Source organism: Scyliorhinus canicula, chromosome 6 (assembly GCF_902713615.1).
Source record: "Scyliorhinus canicula chromosome 6, sScyCan1.1, whole genome shotgun sequence".
Lineage (NCBI taxonomy): Eukaryota > Metazoa > Chordata > Chondrichthyes > Carcharhiniformes > Scyliorhinidae > Scyliorhinus > Scyliorhinus canicula.
Window position 1 is genome coordinate 225,782,222 of NC_052151.1, and position 18,389 is coordinate 225,800,610.

At 54.6% G+C, this 18,389-nt stretch overlaps 1 protein-coding gene across 1 annotated transcript in view; it reads left to right on the top strand.

The window, feature by feature from the left end:
- The window catches only part of slc43a1b (solute carrier family 43 member 1b), a 181,058-nt gene that overhangs the window by 74,467 nt on the left and 88,202 nt on the right, over positions 1-18,389 (top strand). Inside the window, exons 9-11 of the mRNA XM_038801165.1 lie at positions 10,697-10,837; positions 13,794-13,829; positions 14,470-14,593. Of these exons, the coding sequence (XP_038657093.1) occupies positions 10,697-10,837; positions 13,794-13,829; positions 14,470-14,593 (301 nt within the window). The remainder of the gene's footprint in view (positions 1-10,696; positions 10,838-13,793; positions 13,830-14,469; positions 14,594-18,389) is intronic.

The window sequence follows — 18,389 nt, forward strand, 5'->3', positions numbered from 1 at the left end:
CACAATGTCTCTGGTGCTCCCTCTAGTGTTTATTTAGTTCTAGTGTATCTACATTAACCCCTTGTGTAATTACAGTGATGCATATCACCACAGTCCCCACCCTCACTCTCATCCTCTCTCCCCTCCTCCACCCTCCCTCTCACCCTCCCCCATCCCCACACCCCTCCTCCCCACCCTCCCTCCTGCCCTCCCCCACCCCCACACCCCTCCTCCCCACCGTCCCTCCTGCCCTCCCCCACCCCCACACCCCTCCTCCCCACCCTCCCGCCTCCTTCTCGCCCTCCCCACAGTTTCTGGCACCCCACTCTCGCTTTCTCCTCCTCTCCCTCTCACTCTCTCCCCCTCAGTCTTTGTCTCTACCCCCCACACTCTCTCCCCCTCAGCCTCTGTCTCTACCCCCCCACACACTCTCCCCCTCAGTCTCTGTCTCTACCCCCCCACACTCTCTCCCCCCTCAGTCTCTGTCTCTACCCCCCACACTTTCCCCCACTCTCTCAGCCTTCACTCTGTCTCTCTCCCTCTCTCTCTCTCACCCCATTTTCTCTCACACGCTCCACTTTCTCTCTCTCCCTGCTCTCTCTCGACCACTCTTTCTCTCTCTCACAATCGCCTCCTTCTCTCCCTCTTTCCCACTCTCTCGCGTACCAGTCTCTCTCTCTCTCGACCACTCTTTCTCTCTCTCACAATCGCCTCCTTCTCTCCCTCTTTCCCACTCTCTCGCGCACCAGTCTCTCTCTCGACCACTCTTTCTCTCTCTCACAATCGCCTCCTTCTGTCCCTCTTTCCCACTCTCTCGCGCCCCAGTCTCTCTCTCTCTCTCTCGACCACTCTTTCTCTCTCTCACAATCGCCTCCTTCTCTCTCTCTTTCCCACTCCCTCCCGCCCCAGTCTCTCTCTCTCTCTCGACCACTCTTTCTCTCTCTCACAATCGTCTCCTTCTCTCTCTCTTTCCCACTCCCTCCCACCCCAGTCTCTCTCTCTCTCGACCACTCTTTCTCTCTCTCACAATCGCCTCCTTCTCTCCCTCTTTCCCACTCTCTCACGCACCAGTCTCTCTCTCAACCACTCTTTCTCTCTCTCACAATCGCCTCCTTCTCTCCCTCTTTCCCACTCTCTCGCGCACCAGTCTCTCTCTCTCTCGACCACTCTCTCTCGTCCCCATTCTCCCTCTCACCCCCAAACCCTGACTCTCTCTCTCCACACTCTCTCTCTCTCTTGCCCCTAATTCCCTCTCTCCTACACACTCTCTTGCCCCACTCTCCCTCTCTCCCACTCTCTCTACCACCACACCCTCAGCTCTTTCTCTCTCTCTCCACACTCTCTCACTCCCAACTTTCTCTCGTGCCCCACTCTATCTCTCCCCCACACACACTCTCTCTCTCCCTTCACTTTGTCTCTCTCTTGCCCCCCCCCCACTCGATCTCCCTTTCTGACTCTCTCACTCTCTCTCTCTCTCTCTCTGTCTCTCTCGCTCTCTCTCTCTTGCCCCCAGTCTCCCGCTCGGTCTCTCTCTCTCTATCTCTCTCTCTGCCTCTCGCTCTCCCTCTTTCCCCCAGTGTCCCTTTCTGTCTCTCTCTCTATCTCTCTCTCTCTGTCTCTCGCTCTCTCTCTCTTGCCCCAGTCTCCCTTTCTGTCTCTCTCACTCCCTCTATCTCTCTCTCTCTCTCTCTCACTCTCTCTATCTCTCTCTCTGTCTCTCACTCTCTCTTTCTCTCTCTCTCTCTTGCCCCAGTCTCCCTTTCTGTCTCTCTCACTCCCTCTATCTCTCTCTCTCTCACTCTATCTCTCTCTCACTCTATCTCTCTCTCACTCTCTCTTTCTCTCACTCTCTCTTGCTCTCTCTCTTTCTTGCCCCAGTCTCCCTTTCTGTCTCTCTCACTCCCTCTATCTCTCTCTCTCTCTCACTCTCTCTATCTCTCTCTCTGTCTCTCACTCTCTTTCTCTCACTCTATCTCTCGCGCTCTCTCTCTCTTCCCCAGTCTCCCTTTCTGTTTCTCTCACTCTCTCTATCTCTCTCTCTGTCTCTCGCTTTCTTTCTCTCTCTCTCTGTCTCTCGCTCTCTCTCTCTCTTGCCCCAGTCTCCCTTTCTGTCTCTCTCACTCTCTCTATCTCTCTCTCGGTCTCTCGCTCTCTCTATCTCTCTCTCTCTGTCTCTCACTATCTCTCTCTCTCTGTCTCTCTCTTTCTCTCTCTCTCTGTCTCTCGCTCTCTCTCTTGCCCCAGTCTCCCTTTCTGTCTCTCTCACTCCCTCTATCTCTCTGTCTCTCTCACTCTCTCTATCTCTCTCTCTCTGTCTCTCACTCTCTTTCTCTCTCTCTCTGTCTCTCGCTCTCTCTCTCTCTTGCTCCCAGTCTCCCTTTCTGTCTCTCTCACTCTCTCTGTCTCTCTCTCTGTCTCTCGCTGTCTCTTTCCCTCTGTCTCTCGCTCTCTCTTGCCCCAGTCTCCATTTCTGTCTCTCTCACTCTCTCTATCTCTCTCTCTGTCTCTCGCTCTCTCTCTCTCTTGCCCCAGTCTCCCTTTCTGTCTCTCTCTCTCTCTAGCTCTCTCTCTGTCTCTTGCTCTCTCTCTCTCTTGCCCCAGTCTCCCTTTCTGTCTCTCTCTCTCTCTCTAGCTCTCTCTCTGTCTCTCGCTCTCTCTCTCTTGCTCCCAGTCTCCCTTTCTGTCTCTCTCACTCTCTCTGTCTCTCTCTCTGTCTCTCTCTCTGTCTCTCTCTCTGTCTCTCGCTGTCTCTCTCCCTCTGTCTCTCGCTCTCTCTTGCCCAGTCTCCCTTTCTGTCTCTCTCACTCTCTCTATCTCTCTCTCTGTCTCTCGCTCTCTCTCTCTCTTGCCCCAGTCTCCCTTTCTGTCTCTCTCTCTCTATCTCTCTCTCTGTCTCTCGCTCTCTCTTGCCCCAGTCTCCCTTTCTGTCTCTCTCTCTCTCTCTCTATCTCTCTCTCTGTCTCTCGCTCTCTCTCTCTCTTGCCCCAGTCTCCCTTTCTGTCTCTCTCTCTCTATCTCTCTCTCTGTCACTCGCTCTCTCTGCCTCTCACTCTTTCTCTCTTGCCCCTGTCATAATATACAGGCCAGTATATCATGGTGCAGACACACAGACTGACTGACACAGTCAGACCAATCCACACACACCTCAGCCAATCACCAGTTAGAGCAACACTCACTATAAAGACAGAGGGCATCAGTTTTCCCGCTCATTCGGGATGCAGCCTCTGAGAAGGACAGAGCTCGCAGTCAGTAGCACAAACCTTCACCATGTACTAACAGTTTAGACTGGTTAGGATAGGCATAGGTCTTCAGTTAATCTAACATAGTGTCGACCCACAGTGCAAGTATGTTTAACAGTTCCTAGCTTAATAAAATAGTGCTGTACTATTACAAGTGTTGGTAGCCTGTCTATGTTACTGCTAAGGTAAACGCAGTCTCCACGGATCCAGAGTACCCAACACATCATGGTACCAGTTAGAGTTTAATAGACCTACCTTCAAGTGATCTGCCTTCCACCAGCAATCAGCCATCCTGCAAAATGGACAGCGTCCCCCCCCCCCCCCCCCCCCCCCACCGCCGCTCCGCATCACCGGCAATCTCGGCCAACTGGAAGATCTTCAAACAACACTTCCAGCTCTACCTTGGAGGCACAGACCTGGAAGCTGCTTCAGACACCAGGAAGATCGCTCCCTTCCTCTCCACGGCCGGAGACCACGCCATCCACATCTTCAACTCTCTCACCTCCCTCTCCACGGCCGGAGACCACGCCATCCACATCTTCAATTCTCTCACCTTTGCTGATGGTGAAGACAAATCAAAATTCAAGACGGTCCTCCTCAAGTTTGACAGTCACTGCGACATCGAGGTGAATGGAAGTTTCGAGCGCTATGTCTTCCAACAGCGTTTGCAGGGTAAGGATGAGCCTTTCCAGTCCTTTCTCACCCACCTCCGAATCCTTGCGCAGTCCTGTAATTACGGGTCCACCTCCAACTCCATGATACGCGACCAGATCATTTTCGGTGTTCAGTCAGACCCCCTACGCCAGCAGCTCCTCAGGGTAAAGCAGCTTACCCTAGCGATTGCCATCTAGACCTGCGTGCCACATGAACACGCCACTAGTCGGTATTCCCACATCCAAGCGGCTGAAACGGCGCGGCAAGGTCCCCATGAGGCAGAACGGGTCCAAGCGATCAAGCAACTCCAGGGCCTCAGACTGGATGAGGGCGGCCATTTTGTGCACTTTTCGCGGACTCCCGTGCTTGTCCGCACCGATGGAGGGGACGGCAACCTCGACGAACGTACCGCGCAGGCGCGCACCATGTACGACCGCACCGTGCATGCGCGGTGGCGCAGCGAGCGTACTGACGCTACAACGTGCAGCAACTGTGGCTCCGCCCATTTAAAGCGGCAATGTCATGCCAAATCCCGACGATGGCTGCAATATGGCAAACTTGGCCACTCTGCTGCTTTATGCAGATCAGCTCAGCCTGCCAACTCTCATCGCTCCAGCCAGCCTCACAGGGATGTCCGAGCCATTCAACCCACGGTCACCGACCCCGATTCGGTCCTGCTACCCAATATTGACACCGAGGACACGAAGGCGCCTTTTCGAGTCGGCATCATTACAAAAAAACGGGTTGTGCCCGAAGCAAAGAATCCAGCCTCGACCGGTATACAGCATCGATCTGGACGATGAGTGATGTGCCACCCTCGCGGTCAACTGGTCCCAAATCCGATTCCGCCTGGACACCGGAGCCTCAGCCAATCTCATTGTGCGGTCGGATCTCCAAAGCCTTCGTGTCAAACCAGCCATCCGCCTGCCAGCTGTTAGATTATAATGGCAATGCCATTGCTGCCAGCGGCTCATGCCAACCTGAAGTGGCGCACAGGTCACTCAAAGCCATCCTTCCCTTTGAAATAGTGGGATCTTCCGAAGCCTCCCTGCTTGGCGCACACAGCCATGTAAGCTGCTGAACCTGGTCCAGAGGGTTCACTCTCTCTCTCCTGCTGAAGCGTCTGCCTTTCCGGACACTGATTTCAGGGCACAGCTCGACGCCATTATCAACCGATACCATGATGTCTTCCAGGGCATGGGCACGCTCCCATACACCTACAAGATTTTATTAAAGCCGAACGCCACGCCTGTGGTGCAGGCACCTGGCAGGGTCCCAGCGCCCCCTTAAGGACCACCTCAAGCAGCAGCATTCCCAAGCGTGAAGAGCTTACCTGTGAGATGGCTCGCGTCAAATTCTTTACCAAGCGAGACGCCTCAAAGGGATTCTGGCAGATCCAGCTCGACGAGTCCATCAGGAAACTCTGCAGGTTTAATACCTCCTTTGGCAGGTAATGCTGCAACAGGATGCTGTTTGGGACCGTCTCTGCGTCAGAATTGTTCCATAGGATCATGGAACAAATGATGGGAGGTATTGAAGGGGTTTGCGTCTATGTGGACGACATAATCATCTGCTCCACCACCCACGCAGGAGCACGTTAATCGCCTCCAGCGCGTATTCAGACGGATCCATGAGCATGGCCTCCGCCTCAACAGGGCCAAATGCTCCTTTGGTCAAACAGAAATTAAGTTCCTCGGAGACCACATCTCCCAGTTTGGCGTGCAGCCAGATGCGGACAAGGTATCTGCCATTAAGGCCATGAAGACACCGGAGGACAAGAAAGCGGTCCTCCACTTCCTGGGCATGGTCAACGTTCGAGGGAAATTCATCCCTAACCTTGCCTCTCAAACCACGGCTCTCAGGAACCTGGTCAAGAAGACAACAGAGTTCCAATGGCTCCCTGCCCACGAACACGAATGGCAGGAACTCAGGGCAAAGCTGACCACGGCCCCGGTCTTAGCTTTCTTTGCTCCAGCCAAGGAGGCCAAAATTTCTACCGATGCCAGTCAATCCGGGCATTGGAGCGGTGCTCCTTCAGCACGATGAGGCCTCATCGTGGGCCCCCGTTGCATACGCGTCGCGTGCGATGACCCCCACGGAGCAACGTTATACACAGATTGAAAAGGAATGCCTGGGCCTTCTGACTGGTGCTAAATTCCACGATGATGTCTACGGCCTCCCTCAGTTCACTGTCGAGACCGACCATGGCCCGCTGGTCAACATCACACAAAAAGAGCTGAATGACATGATGCCTCGCTTCCAGCATATTCTTCTCAAGCTCCGGCGATACGGCTTCCAGCTGGTATACACCCCGGGCAAGGACCTTATCGTTGCTGACGCTCTCTCCCTGTCTGTCACCACTCCATGTGACCCAGCGGGATTTGTCTGCCAGGCTGACGCCCATGTGGCATTCGCTGCCTCCAATCTACCTGCCTCGGATGGACGCCTCGTCCACATTCGCCGTGAGACGGCTGCCGACCCCTTGCTCCAACGTGTCATGCGCCACCTCACGGACGGGTGGCTCAAGGGCCAATACCTTCAATTCTATAATGTTAAAGATGACCTGGCGGTAGTAGCCGGGATTCTTCTCAAGCTGGACCGTATTGTCATCCCGCACAGCATGCGCCAGCTTGTCCTGGAACAGCTACACGAGGGCCACCTGGGAGTGGAGAAGTGCCGCTGACGGGCCCGTGAGGCTGTGTACTGGCCTGGAATTAACGCAGACATAGCTAATGCCGTGCTCAACTGCCCAACCTGTCAGCGATTCCAGCCTGCGTAACCAAGGGAAACCCTGCAGCCCCATGAGTTGGTCACATTTCCCTGGACCAAGGTGGCCATCGACCTGTTCCATGCGCTTGGCCGGGACTCCGTCCTCATTGTGGACTATTTCTCGAACTACCCGGAAGTGGTAAGGTTGTACGACCTCACCTCAGCTGCGGTCATTCGTGCGTGTAAGGAAACCTTCACTCGGCACGGCATCCCGCTCGTGGTCATGTCCGACAATGGCCCCTGTTTTGCCAGTCAGGAGTGGTCCAACTTTGCCAGGCGGTACAATTTTGCCCACGTAACGTCCAGACCCCTGTACCCACAATCCAACGGCAAAGCAGAGAAGGGAGTACACATCGTCAAACGTTTCCAAGTGAAGGCTGCCGATGCTGGTTCTGATTTCTATCTTGCCTTGCTGGCCTATCGCTCCGCCCCCCCCTGTCCACTGGCCTATCGCCAGCCCACCTACTCGTGAATCGTACCCTGACGATGACGGTGCCGTCCATCCTCGTCCCAGACCTGGACCACATTCCGGTCCTTCGCCGGGTGCAGCTGTCTCAGGCCCAGCACAAGGCGGCTCTCCCGTGCAGCTGATCTCCCTGCTCCGGCTCCCGATGACAACGTCCGCGTCCATCTTCCGGATGGTGGCTGTCGTCCTCCGACAAGTGCCCCCCCTCACCCCCCCAGCTCGTTCCTGGTTCGTCTACCAGGTGGCTCTCTTCTCCGCCGCAAATCGAGGTGCCATTCGTCTCGTCCCACGCTCGCCACGTGATCTTCCGGTCTCGCCTCGCCGTCATGACGACCCCGCCATGGACTTTGCAGATCTCCCTGTCGCTCTGCCTCCCCCTGACTCTGACGCAGTCCAGCCCGCTCCTGAACCGGCGGCTCTCGACCCGCCCTTGAGGCGGCCAACCATAATTCGTCGCCCACCTCCGAGACTAAATCTGTGAACTTTTCGAATTTATGGACTCTCTGAACTGTTTCGTTGCTCTGTTTGATCGATTCACTGGTTTGTATATAATGTTGATCTAGTTGCTCTTTTGTTGCATACTGTCCATCTGCACTGGACACCTTCCCACGTAAATAGCTTAGTTCTTATGTACATAGTCTTGTCAATAAGCCTTCGCACGCCACACGTAGTTAGGAACATTCTCTCCACACATTATTTATTACCACAACCACACATTTTTTTAATAAAAGGGGGATGTCATAATATACACCAGTGTATCATGGTGCAGACACACACACTGATGGACGCACACAGGGACCAATCAACACACACAACACCGCAGCCAATCACCAGTTAGAGTAACACTCACTATAAAGACAGAGGGCATCAGTTTTCCCGCTCATTCGGGATGCAGCCTCTCAGAAGGACAGAGCTGACAGCTTACAGCACCGATCCTCACCATGTGCTGAGTGCATAGACTGGTCAGGATAGGCATAGGTCTTTAGTTTAATCTAACATCGTGTTAACCCACAGTCAAAGTATGTTCTAGCTTAATAAAATAGTGTGGTACTATTTCAGGTATTGGTAGCCTCTAAGTGTTACTGCTGAGGTAAACACAGTCTCCACGGATCCAGAGTACCCAACACATCAGCCCCCAGTCTCCCTCTCTGTCTCTCTCACTCTCTCTCCCCTTCCCGTCCGTTCCCCCTGCTCTGTCTCCGTCATACTCTGCCGTGTTTGTGTGTCGCATAGTCCGTTCTGAAAGTAAATATGGATGTTGCCATGATTGTGAACACTCCGTGGGGATCGGTCATGTGATCTTCCTGTCAAACATTCGATGAGGAGGTATTGATGATTGATTGTGATGGGAGAGAGGGCGGGAACTGAGGAAGGATCTGGGCCCTCACACCAACAAATCTCACACCTCATTTTGAGTCGAGGAGCTGACGTTTTGGGAATCTTCACGTTCATCTAAAAAAAGGGAATCTCTGACAGTGCAGCACTCCCTCAGTACTGACCCTCTGACAGTGCGGCTCCCTCAGTACTGACCCTCTGACAGTGCGGCTCCCTCAGTACTGACCCTCTGACAGTGCAGCACTCCCTCAGTACTGACCCTCTGCCAGTGCAGCACTCCCTCAGTACTGACCCTCTGACAGTGCAGCACTCCCTCAGTACTGACCCTCTGACAGTGCGGCACTCCCTCAGTACTGACCCTCTGACAGTGCAGCACTCCCTCAGTACTGACCCTCTGACAGTGCGGCACTCCCTCAGTACTGACCCTCTGACAGTGCAGCACTGCCTCAGTACTGACCCTCTGACAGTGCAGCACTCCCTCAGTACTGACCCTCTGACAGTGCAGCACTCCCTCAGTACTGACCCTCTGACAGTGCGGCGCTCCCTCAGTACTGACCCTCTGACAGTGCGGCCCTCCCTCAGTACTGACCCTCTGACAGTGCAGCACTCCCTCAGTACTGACCCTCTGACAGTGCAGCACTCCCTCAGTACTGACCCTCTGACAGTGCAGCACTCCCTCAGTACTGACCCTCTGACAGTGCGGCGCTCCCTCAGTACTGACCCTCTGACAGTGCAGCACTCCCTCAGCACTGCCCCTCTGACAGTGCAGCACTCCCTCAGTACTGACCCTCTGACAGTGTGGCACTCCCTCAGTACTGACCCTCAGACAGTGCAGCACTCCCTCAGTACTGACCCTCTGACAGTGTGGCACTCCCTCAGTACTGACCCTCAGACAGTGCAGCACTCCCTCAGTACTGACCCTCTGACAGTGCAGCACTCCCTCAGTACTGACCCTCTGACAGTGCAGCATCCTCAGTACTGACCCTCTGACAGGGCAGCACTCCCTCAGTACTGACCCTCTGACAGTGCGGCACTCCCTCAGTACTGACCCTCTGACAGAGACACACTCCCTCAGTACTGACCCTCTGACAGTGCAGCACCCCCTCAGTACTGATCCCAGACTGGCTCCCACAGGGAGTACGGAGAATGTGGGATTCGCTCCCACGTGGAGTGGGGAGAATGTGAAAGATCCTCTCAGAATCTCCCCTCACTCTGAGATTCTGCCCTCTGCTCCCAGACTCTCCCACACGGGGAAACATCCTCTCAGAATCTCCCCTCACTGAGATTCTGTCCTCTAGGCCCAGACTCTCCCACACGGGGAAACATCCTCTCAGAATCTCCCCTCACTCTGAGATTCTGCCCTCTGCTCCCAGACTCTCCCACACGGGGAAACATCCTCTCAGAATCTCCCCTCACTCTGAGATTCTGTCCTCTGCTCCCAGACTCTCCCACACGGGGAAACATCCTCTCAGAATCTCCCCTCACTCTGAGATTCTGCCCTCTCCTCCCAGACCTTCCACACGGGGAAACATCCTCTCAGAATCTTCCCTCACTGAGATTCTGTCCTCTGGGCCCAGACTCTCCCACACGGGGAAACATCCTCTCAGAATCTCCCCTCACTCTGAGATTCTACCCTCTGCTCCCAGACTCTCCCACACGGGGAAACATCCTCTCAGAATCTCCCCTCACTCTGAGATTCTGCCCTCTGGGCCCAGACTCTCCCACACGGGGACACATCCTCTCAGAATCTCCCCTCACTCTGAGATTCTGCCCTCTGCTCCCAGACTCTCCCACACGGGGACACATCCTCTCAGAATCTCCCCTCACTCTGAGATTCTGCCCTCTAGGCCCAGACTCGCCCACACGGGGAAACATCCTCTCAGAATCTCCCCTCACTCTGAGATCCTGCCCTCTGGGCCCAGACTCTCCCACACGGGGAAACATCCTCTCAGCATCGACCATGTCAAACCCCCTGAGAATCCTCAATGCCTCAATCGGGTCGCCTCTCATTCTTCTAAACTCCAATGAGGACAGGTCTGGCCTACTCAACCTCTCCTCATAGGAGAATCCCTCCCGACCCGGGGTCAACCCAGTCGACCTTCCGTGAACTGCCTCCAGTGTCAGTATATCTTCCCTTAGATACGGGAACTAGAACTGTTTACGGAATTCCAGTTATGATGGGCTGAATGGTCTGTGTTCTGAGGTGGATGTTTTTATTTTCCTGGCGACTTTTCATTCCCTCTCTCCTCCACAGCAACGACTCCATTCCGCAAGAGTGTCTTCTCGGCCATATTCCTCTGGAGTTTAGTGACCATGGGAATGACACAACTCCGTCTGATGTTCTACATGGGGAGCATGAACAAGATGCTGGAGTTCATCGTAACACATGGAATGAGTAAGTGTCGGCATCGAGCTCTCCCAGGACAGGTACAGCACGGGTTAGATACAGTGTAGAGCTCCCTCTACATTACCCTGACAGTGTGTCCCCCACTTTATACCCAGTGTCAGCATCGAGCTCTCCCAGGACAGGTACAGCACGGGTTGGATACAGTGTAGAGCTCCCTCTACATTACCCTGACAGTGTGTCCCCCACTTTATACCCAGTGTCAGCATCGAGCTGTCCCAGGACAGGTACAGCACGGGTTAGATACAGTGTAGAGCTCCCTCTACATTACCCTGACAGTGTCCCCCACTTTATACCCAGTGTCAGCATCGAGCTCTCCCAGGACAGGTACAGCACGGGTTAGATACAGTGTAGAGCTCCCTCTACATTACCCTGACAGTGTGTCCCCCACTTGACACTCCCTGAGAGAGAGAGCGGACTGAGAGACACCAGTCAGTGTACAGATATCTCCCTGAGAGAGAGAGAGGGGGAGCTGAGAGACACCAGTCAGTGTACAGATATCTCCCTGAGAGAGGGGACTGAGAGACACCAGTCAGTGTACAGATATCTCCCTGAGAGAGAGGGACTGAGAGACACCAGTCAGTGTACAGATATCTCCCTGAGAGAGGGGGGACTGAGAGACACCAGTCAGTGTACAGATATCTCCCTGAGAGAGAGGGGACTGAGAGACACCAGTCAGTGTACAGATATCTCCCTGAGAGAGAGGGGACTGAGAGACACCAGTCAGTGTACAGATATCTCCCTGAGAGAGAGGGGACTGAGAGACACCAGTCAGTGTGCGGATATCTCCCTGAGAGAGAGAGGGGACTGAGACACCAGTCAGTGTACAGATATCTCCCTGAGAGAGAGGGGACTGAGAGACACCAGTCAGTGTACAGATATCTCCCTGAGAGAGAGAGGGGACTGAGAGACACCAGTCAGTGTACAGATATCTCCCTGAGAGAGAGAGAGGGGACTGAGAGACACCAGTCAGTGTACAGATATCTCCCTGAGAGAGGGGGACTGAGAGACACCAGTCAGTGTACAGATATCTCCCTGAGAGAGAGAGGGGACTGAGAGACACCAGTCAGTGTACAGATATCTCCCTGAGAGAGGGGGGACTGAGAGACACCAGTCAGTGTACAGATATCTCCCTGAGAGAGAGGGGACTGAGAGACACCAGTCAGTGTACAGATATCTCCCTGAGAGAGAGGGGACTGAGAGACACCAGTCAGTGTACAGATATCTCCCTGAGAGAGAGGGGACTGAGAGACACCAGTCAGTGTGCGGATATCTCCCTGAGAGAGAGAGGGGACTGAGACACCAGTCAGTGTACAGATATCTCCCTGAGAGAGAGGGGACTGAGAGACACCAGTCAGTGTACAGATATCTCCCTGAGAGAGAGAGGGGACTGAGAGACACCAGTCAGTGTACAGATATCTCCCTGAGAGAGAGAGAGGGGACTGAGAGACACCAGTCAGTGTACAGATATCTCCCTGAGAGAGGGGGACTGAGAGACACCAGTCAGTGTACAGATATCTCCCTGAGAGAGGGGGACTGAGAGACACCAGTCAGTGTACAGATATCTCCCTGAGAGAGAGAGGGGACTGAGAGACACCAGTCAGTGTACAGATATCTCCCTGAGAGAGAGAGGGGACTGAGAGACACCAGTCAGTGTACAGATATCTCCCTGAGAGAGAGAGGACTGAGAGACACCAGTCAGTGTACAGATATCTCCCTGAGAGAGAGAGGGAACTGAGAGACACCAGTCAGTGTACAGATATCTCCCTGAGAGAGAGGGACTGAGAGACACCAGTCAGTGTACAGATATCTCCCTGAGAGAGAGAGGGACTGAGAGACACCAGTCAGTGTACAGATATCCTCCTGTGAGAGAGAGGGGACTGAGAGACACCGGTCAGTGTACAGATATCTCCCTGAGAGAGAGAGGGGACTGAGAGACACCAGTCAGTGTACAGATATCTCCCTGAGAGAGAGAGGGGACTGAGACACCAGTCAGTGTACAGATATCTCCCTGAGAGAGAGAGGGGACTGAGAGACACCAGTCAGTGTACAGATATCTCCCTGAGAGAGAGGGGACTGAGAGACACCAGTCAGTGTACAGATATCTCCCTGAGAGGGAGAGGGGACTGAGAGACACCAGTCAGTGTACAGATATCTCCCTGAGAGAGAGGGGACTGAGAGACACCAGTCAGTGTGCGGATATCTCCCTGAGAGAGAGAGGGGACTGAGAGACACCAGTCAGTATACAGATATCTCCCTGAGAGAAAGAGGGGACTGAGAGACACCAGTCAGTGTACAGATATCTCCCTGAGAGAGAGGGGACTGAGAGACACCAGTCAGTGTACAGATATCTCCCTGAGAGAGAGAGGGGACTGAGAGACACCAGTCAGTGTACAGATATCTCCCTGAGAGAGAGAGAGGACTGAGAGACACCAGTCAGTGTACAGATATCTCCCTGAGAGAGAGAGGACTGAGAGACACCAGTCAGTGTACAGATATCTCCCTGAGAGAGAGAGGGGACTGAGAGACACCAGTCAGTGTACAGATATCTCCCTGAGAGAGAGGGGACTGAGAGACACCAGTCAGTGTACAGATATCTCCCTGAGAGAGAGGGGGCACCGAGACACCAGTCAGTGTACAGATATCCCCCTGAGAGAGAGGGGACTGAGAGACACCAGTCAGTGTACAGATATCTCCCTGAGAGAGAGGGGACTGAGAGACACCAGTCAGTGTACAGATATCTCCCTGAGAGAGAGAGGGGACCGAGAGACACCAGTCAGTGTACAGATATCTCCCTGAGAGAGAGGGGACTGAGAGACACCAGTCAGTGTACAGATATCTCCCTGAGAGAGAGAGAGGGGACTGAGAGACACCAGTCAGTGTACAGATATTTGATTGAAAATGAGCGAATGAAATTAATGATGAATATTGCTCATTTCTTTTGCAGGCAATAATGAATTGAGACATGAAGCCGATGACATTGGTGAGTAAACGTGTGTTCTGTTTCTCGGGCAGTGGGGGCTCAGACTGTGATTGTGGGTCAGTGAGGGTCGCTCCTTCACCTCAGTGGGGATCCAGATTGAAATTGGCCTCATTTGCCAATCAGGACTCAATGAATAAGAATCATGTGGTAGTTGCTAAGTTGTCCATTAATTCATTGTAGGAATGAAATAGTGACAAAACGAACACGCGGCCCTCACTGTCAATGTGAGTAATCACACGGCACCTCACCTGCCTTCGTTTTACATGCGTGTCACTTCTGTCATACTGGCAGAAAAGCTACCTGGACGGTATTCCGCGGCACGTGAGTGGGCGATGGTCAACAAAATGGCTGCTTGGCCGCGATGGGGAACATGTGACTGGGTTGCTGTAGTCCCTCATGCCAACCACCAGAGGGACGGTGAGTCTCTCCATCTGGGCCTCTGGGGGCATCTGGTGGCCACCCCTTGTTACTGCGTCTCAGTCTGGCCCTGAGGGAAAATCACAGGGAGCGGGCGAGGTTCAGGCCCCATCCCGGGCCCAGGTCAATGCGCCTGCCTCCTTTGGCTGCTCTGTGTCCAGAGCAGGTAACCATGAGCCATCGGCGAGTCAATTAATTTCTCTCTCTCTCTTTGCCCCTTCAGTGAATTTCTATTCGTCCATATTTGGGATCCTCCAGTTGCTGTGCCTTTTCACCTCTCCCCTGATTGGCTACATCATGGACTGGCGCCTGACGGAGTGCGTGGACGTGGAAGGGACCTCGGTCAGGTGAGAGAGGGGTGAAGAGGAACAGGAGGAGGCTCCATTCAGCCCCTTCAGCCTGTTACACAGGAACAGGAGGAGGCCCCATTCAGCCCCTTCTCCAGCCTGTTACACAGGAACAGGAGGCCCCATTCAGCCCCTTCTCCAGCCTGTTACACAGGAACAGGAGGCCCCATTCAGCCCCTACTCCGGCCTGTTACACAGGAACAGGAGGCCCCATTCAGCCCCTTCTCCAGCCTGTTACACAGGAACAGGAGGAGGCCCCATTCAGCCCCTTCTCCAGCCTGTTACACAGGAACAGGAGGAGGCCCCATTCAGCCCCTTCTCCAGCCTGTTACACAGGAACAGGAGGCCCCATTCAGCCCCTTCTCCAGCCTGTTACACAGGAACAGGAGGCCCCATTCAGCCCCTACTCCGGCCTGTTACACAGGGACAGGAGGCCCCATTCAGCCCCTTCTCCAGCCTGTTACACAGGAACAGGAGGCCCCATTCAGCCCCTTCTCCAGCCTGTTACACAGGAACAGGAGGCCCCATTCAGCCCCTTCTCCAGCCTGTTACACAGGAACAGGAGGAGGCCCCATTCAGCCCCTTCTCCAGCCTGTTACACAGGAACAGGAGGAGGCCCCATTCAGCCCCTTCTCCAGCCTGTTACACAGGAACAGGAGGAGTCCCCATTCAGCCCCTTCTCCAGCCTGTTACACTGGAACAGGAGGCCCCATTCAGCCCCTTCTCCAGCCTGTTACACAGGAACAGGAGGAGTCCCCATTCAGCCCCTTCTCCAGCCTGTTACACAGGAACAGGAGGAGGCCCCATTCAGCCCCTTCTCCAGCCTGTTACACAGGAACAGGAGGCCCCATTCAGCCCCTTCTCCAGCCTGTTACACAGGAACAGGAGGCCCCATTCAGCCCCTTCTCCAGCCTGTTACACAGGAACAGGAGGCCCCATTCAGCCCCTTCTCCAGCCTGTTACACAGGAACAGGAGGCCCCATTCAGCCCGTCTCCAGCCTGTTACACAGGAATAGGAGGAGGCCCCATTCAGCCCCTTCTCCAGCCTGTTACACAGGAACAGGAGGAGGCCCCATTCAGCCCCTTCTCCAGCCTGTTACACAGGAACAGGAGGAGTCCCCATTCAGCCCCTTCTCCAGCCTGTTACACTGGAACAGGAGGCCCCATTCAGCCCCTTCTCCAGCCTGTTACACAGGAACAGGAGGAGTCCCCATTCAGCCCCTTCTCCAGCCTGTTACACAGGAACAGGAGGAGGCCCCATTCAGCCCCTTCTCCAGCCTGTTACACAGGAACAGGAGGCCCCATTCAGCCCCTTCTCCAGCCTGTTACACAGGAACAGGAGGCACCATTCAGCCCCTTCTCCAGCCTGTTACACAGGAACAGGAGGCCCCATTCAGCCCCTGCTCCAGCCTGTTACACAGGAACAGAAGGCCCCATTCAGCCCCTTCTCCAGCATGTTACACAGGAACAGGAGGCCCCATTCAGCCCCTTCTCCAGCCTGTTACACAGGAACAGGAGGCCCCATTCAGCCCGTCTCCAGCCTGTTACACAGGAATAGGAGGAGGCCCCATTCAGCCCCTTCTCCAGCCTGTTACACAGGAACAGGAGGAGGCCCCATTCAGCCCCTTCTCCAGCCTGTTACACAGGAACAGGAGGCCCCATTCAGCCCCTTCTCCAGCCTGTTACACAGGAACAGGAGGCCCCATTCAGCCCCTTCTCCAGCCTGTTACACAGGAACTGGAGGAGGCCCCATTCAGCCCCTTCTCCAACCTGTTACACAGGCACAGGAGGCCCCATTCAGCCCCTTCTCCAGCCTGTTACACAGGAACAGGAGGCCCCATTCAGCCCCTTCTCCAGCCTGTTACACAGGAACAGGAGGCCCCATTCAGCCCCTTCTCCAGCCTGTTACACTGGAACAGGAGGTGGCCCCATTCAGCCCCTTCTCCAGCCTGTTACACAGGAACAGGAGGCCCCATTCAGCCCCTTCTCCAGCCTGTTACACAGGAACAGGATGCCCCATCCAGCCCCTTCTGCAGCCTATTACACAGGAACAGGAGACCCCATTCAGCCCCTTCTCCAGCCTGTTACACAGGAACAGGAGGCCCCATTCAGCCCCTTCTCCAGCCTGTTACACAGGAACAGGAGGAGGCCCAATTCAGGCCATTCTCCAGCCTGTTACACAGGAACAGGAGGCCCCATTCAGCTCCTTCTCCAGCCTGTTACACAGGAATAGGAGGCCCCATTCAGCCCCTTCTCCAGCCTGTTACACTGGAACAGGAGGCCCCATTCAGCCCCTTCTCCAGCCTGTTACACAGGAACAGGAGGAGGCCGCATTCAGCCCCTTCTCCAGCCTGTTACATAGGAACAGGAGGAGGCCCCATTCAGCCCCATCTCCAGCCTGTTACACAGGGACAGGAGGCCCCATTCAGCCCCTTTTCCAGCCTGTTACACAGGAACAGGAGAAGGCCCCATTGAGCCCCTTCTCCAGCCTGTTACACAGGAACAGGCCCCATTCAGCCCCTTCTCCATCCTGTTACACAGGAACAGGAGGAGGCCCCATTTAGCCCCTTCAGCCTGTTACAGAGGAACAGGGGGAGGCCCAATTCAGCCACTTCCCCATCTTGTTGCATGGTATGAGGGAGCTGGATTAACATCAGTAGAGATACAGTCAGTAACACAGGGTGCTGGGGGAGAGGGGTTACTGAGTGACAGTGTGAGCGAGCTGGATTAACATCAGTAGAGATACAGTCAGTAACACAGGGTGCTGGGGGTAGAAGGGTTACTGAGTGACAGTGTGAGGGAGCTGGATTAACATCAGTAGAGATACAGTCAGTAACACAGGGTGCTGGGGAAGAGGGGTTACTGACTGACAGTGTGAGGGAGCTGGATTAACATCAGTAGAGATACAGTCAGTAACACAGGGTGTTGGATTAGAGGGGTTACTGAGTGACAGTGTGAGGGTGCTGGGGGAGAGGGGTTACTGAGTGACAGTGTGAGGGAGCTGGGGGAGAGGGGTTACTGAGTGACAGTGTGAGGGAGCTGGGGGAGAGGGGTTACTGAGTGACAGTGTCAGGGAGGTGGGGGAGAGGGGTTACTGAGTGACAGTGTGAGGGAGCTGGATTAACATCAGCAGAGATACAGTCAGTAACACAGGGTGCTGGGGGAGAGGGGTTACTGAGTGACAGTGTGAGGGAGCTGGGGGAGAGGGGTTACTGAGCGACTGTGTGAGGGAGCTGGGGGAGAGCGGTTACTGAGTGACAGTATGTGGGAGCTGGATTAACATCAGTAGGGTTACAGTCAGTAACACAGGGTGCTGGGGGAGTGGGGTTACTGAGTGACAGTGTGTGGGAGCTGGATTAACATCAGTAGAGATACAGTCAGTAACACAGGGTGCTGGGGGAGAGGGGTTACTGAGTGACAGTGTGAGGGAGCTGGATTAACATCAGTAGAGATACAGTCAGTGACACAGGGTGCTGGGGGAGAGGGGGTACTGAGTGACAGTGTGAGGGAGCTGGATTAACATCAGTAGAGATACAGTCACTAACACAGGGTGCTGGAGGGCTGGGGTTACTGAGTGACAGTGGTAGGGAGCTGGATTAACATCAGTAGAGATACAGTCAGTAACACAGGGTGCTGGGGGAGAGGGGTTACTGAGTGACAGTGCGAGGGAGCTGGATTAACATCAGTAGAGATACAGTCAGTAACACAGGGTGCTGGGGGAGAGGGGTTACTGAGTGACAGTGTGAGGGAGCCGGATTAACATCAGTAGAGATACAGTCAGTAACACAGGGTGCGG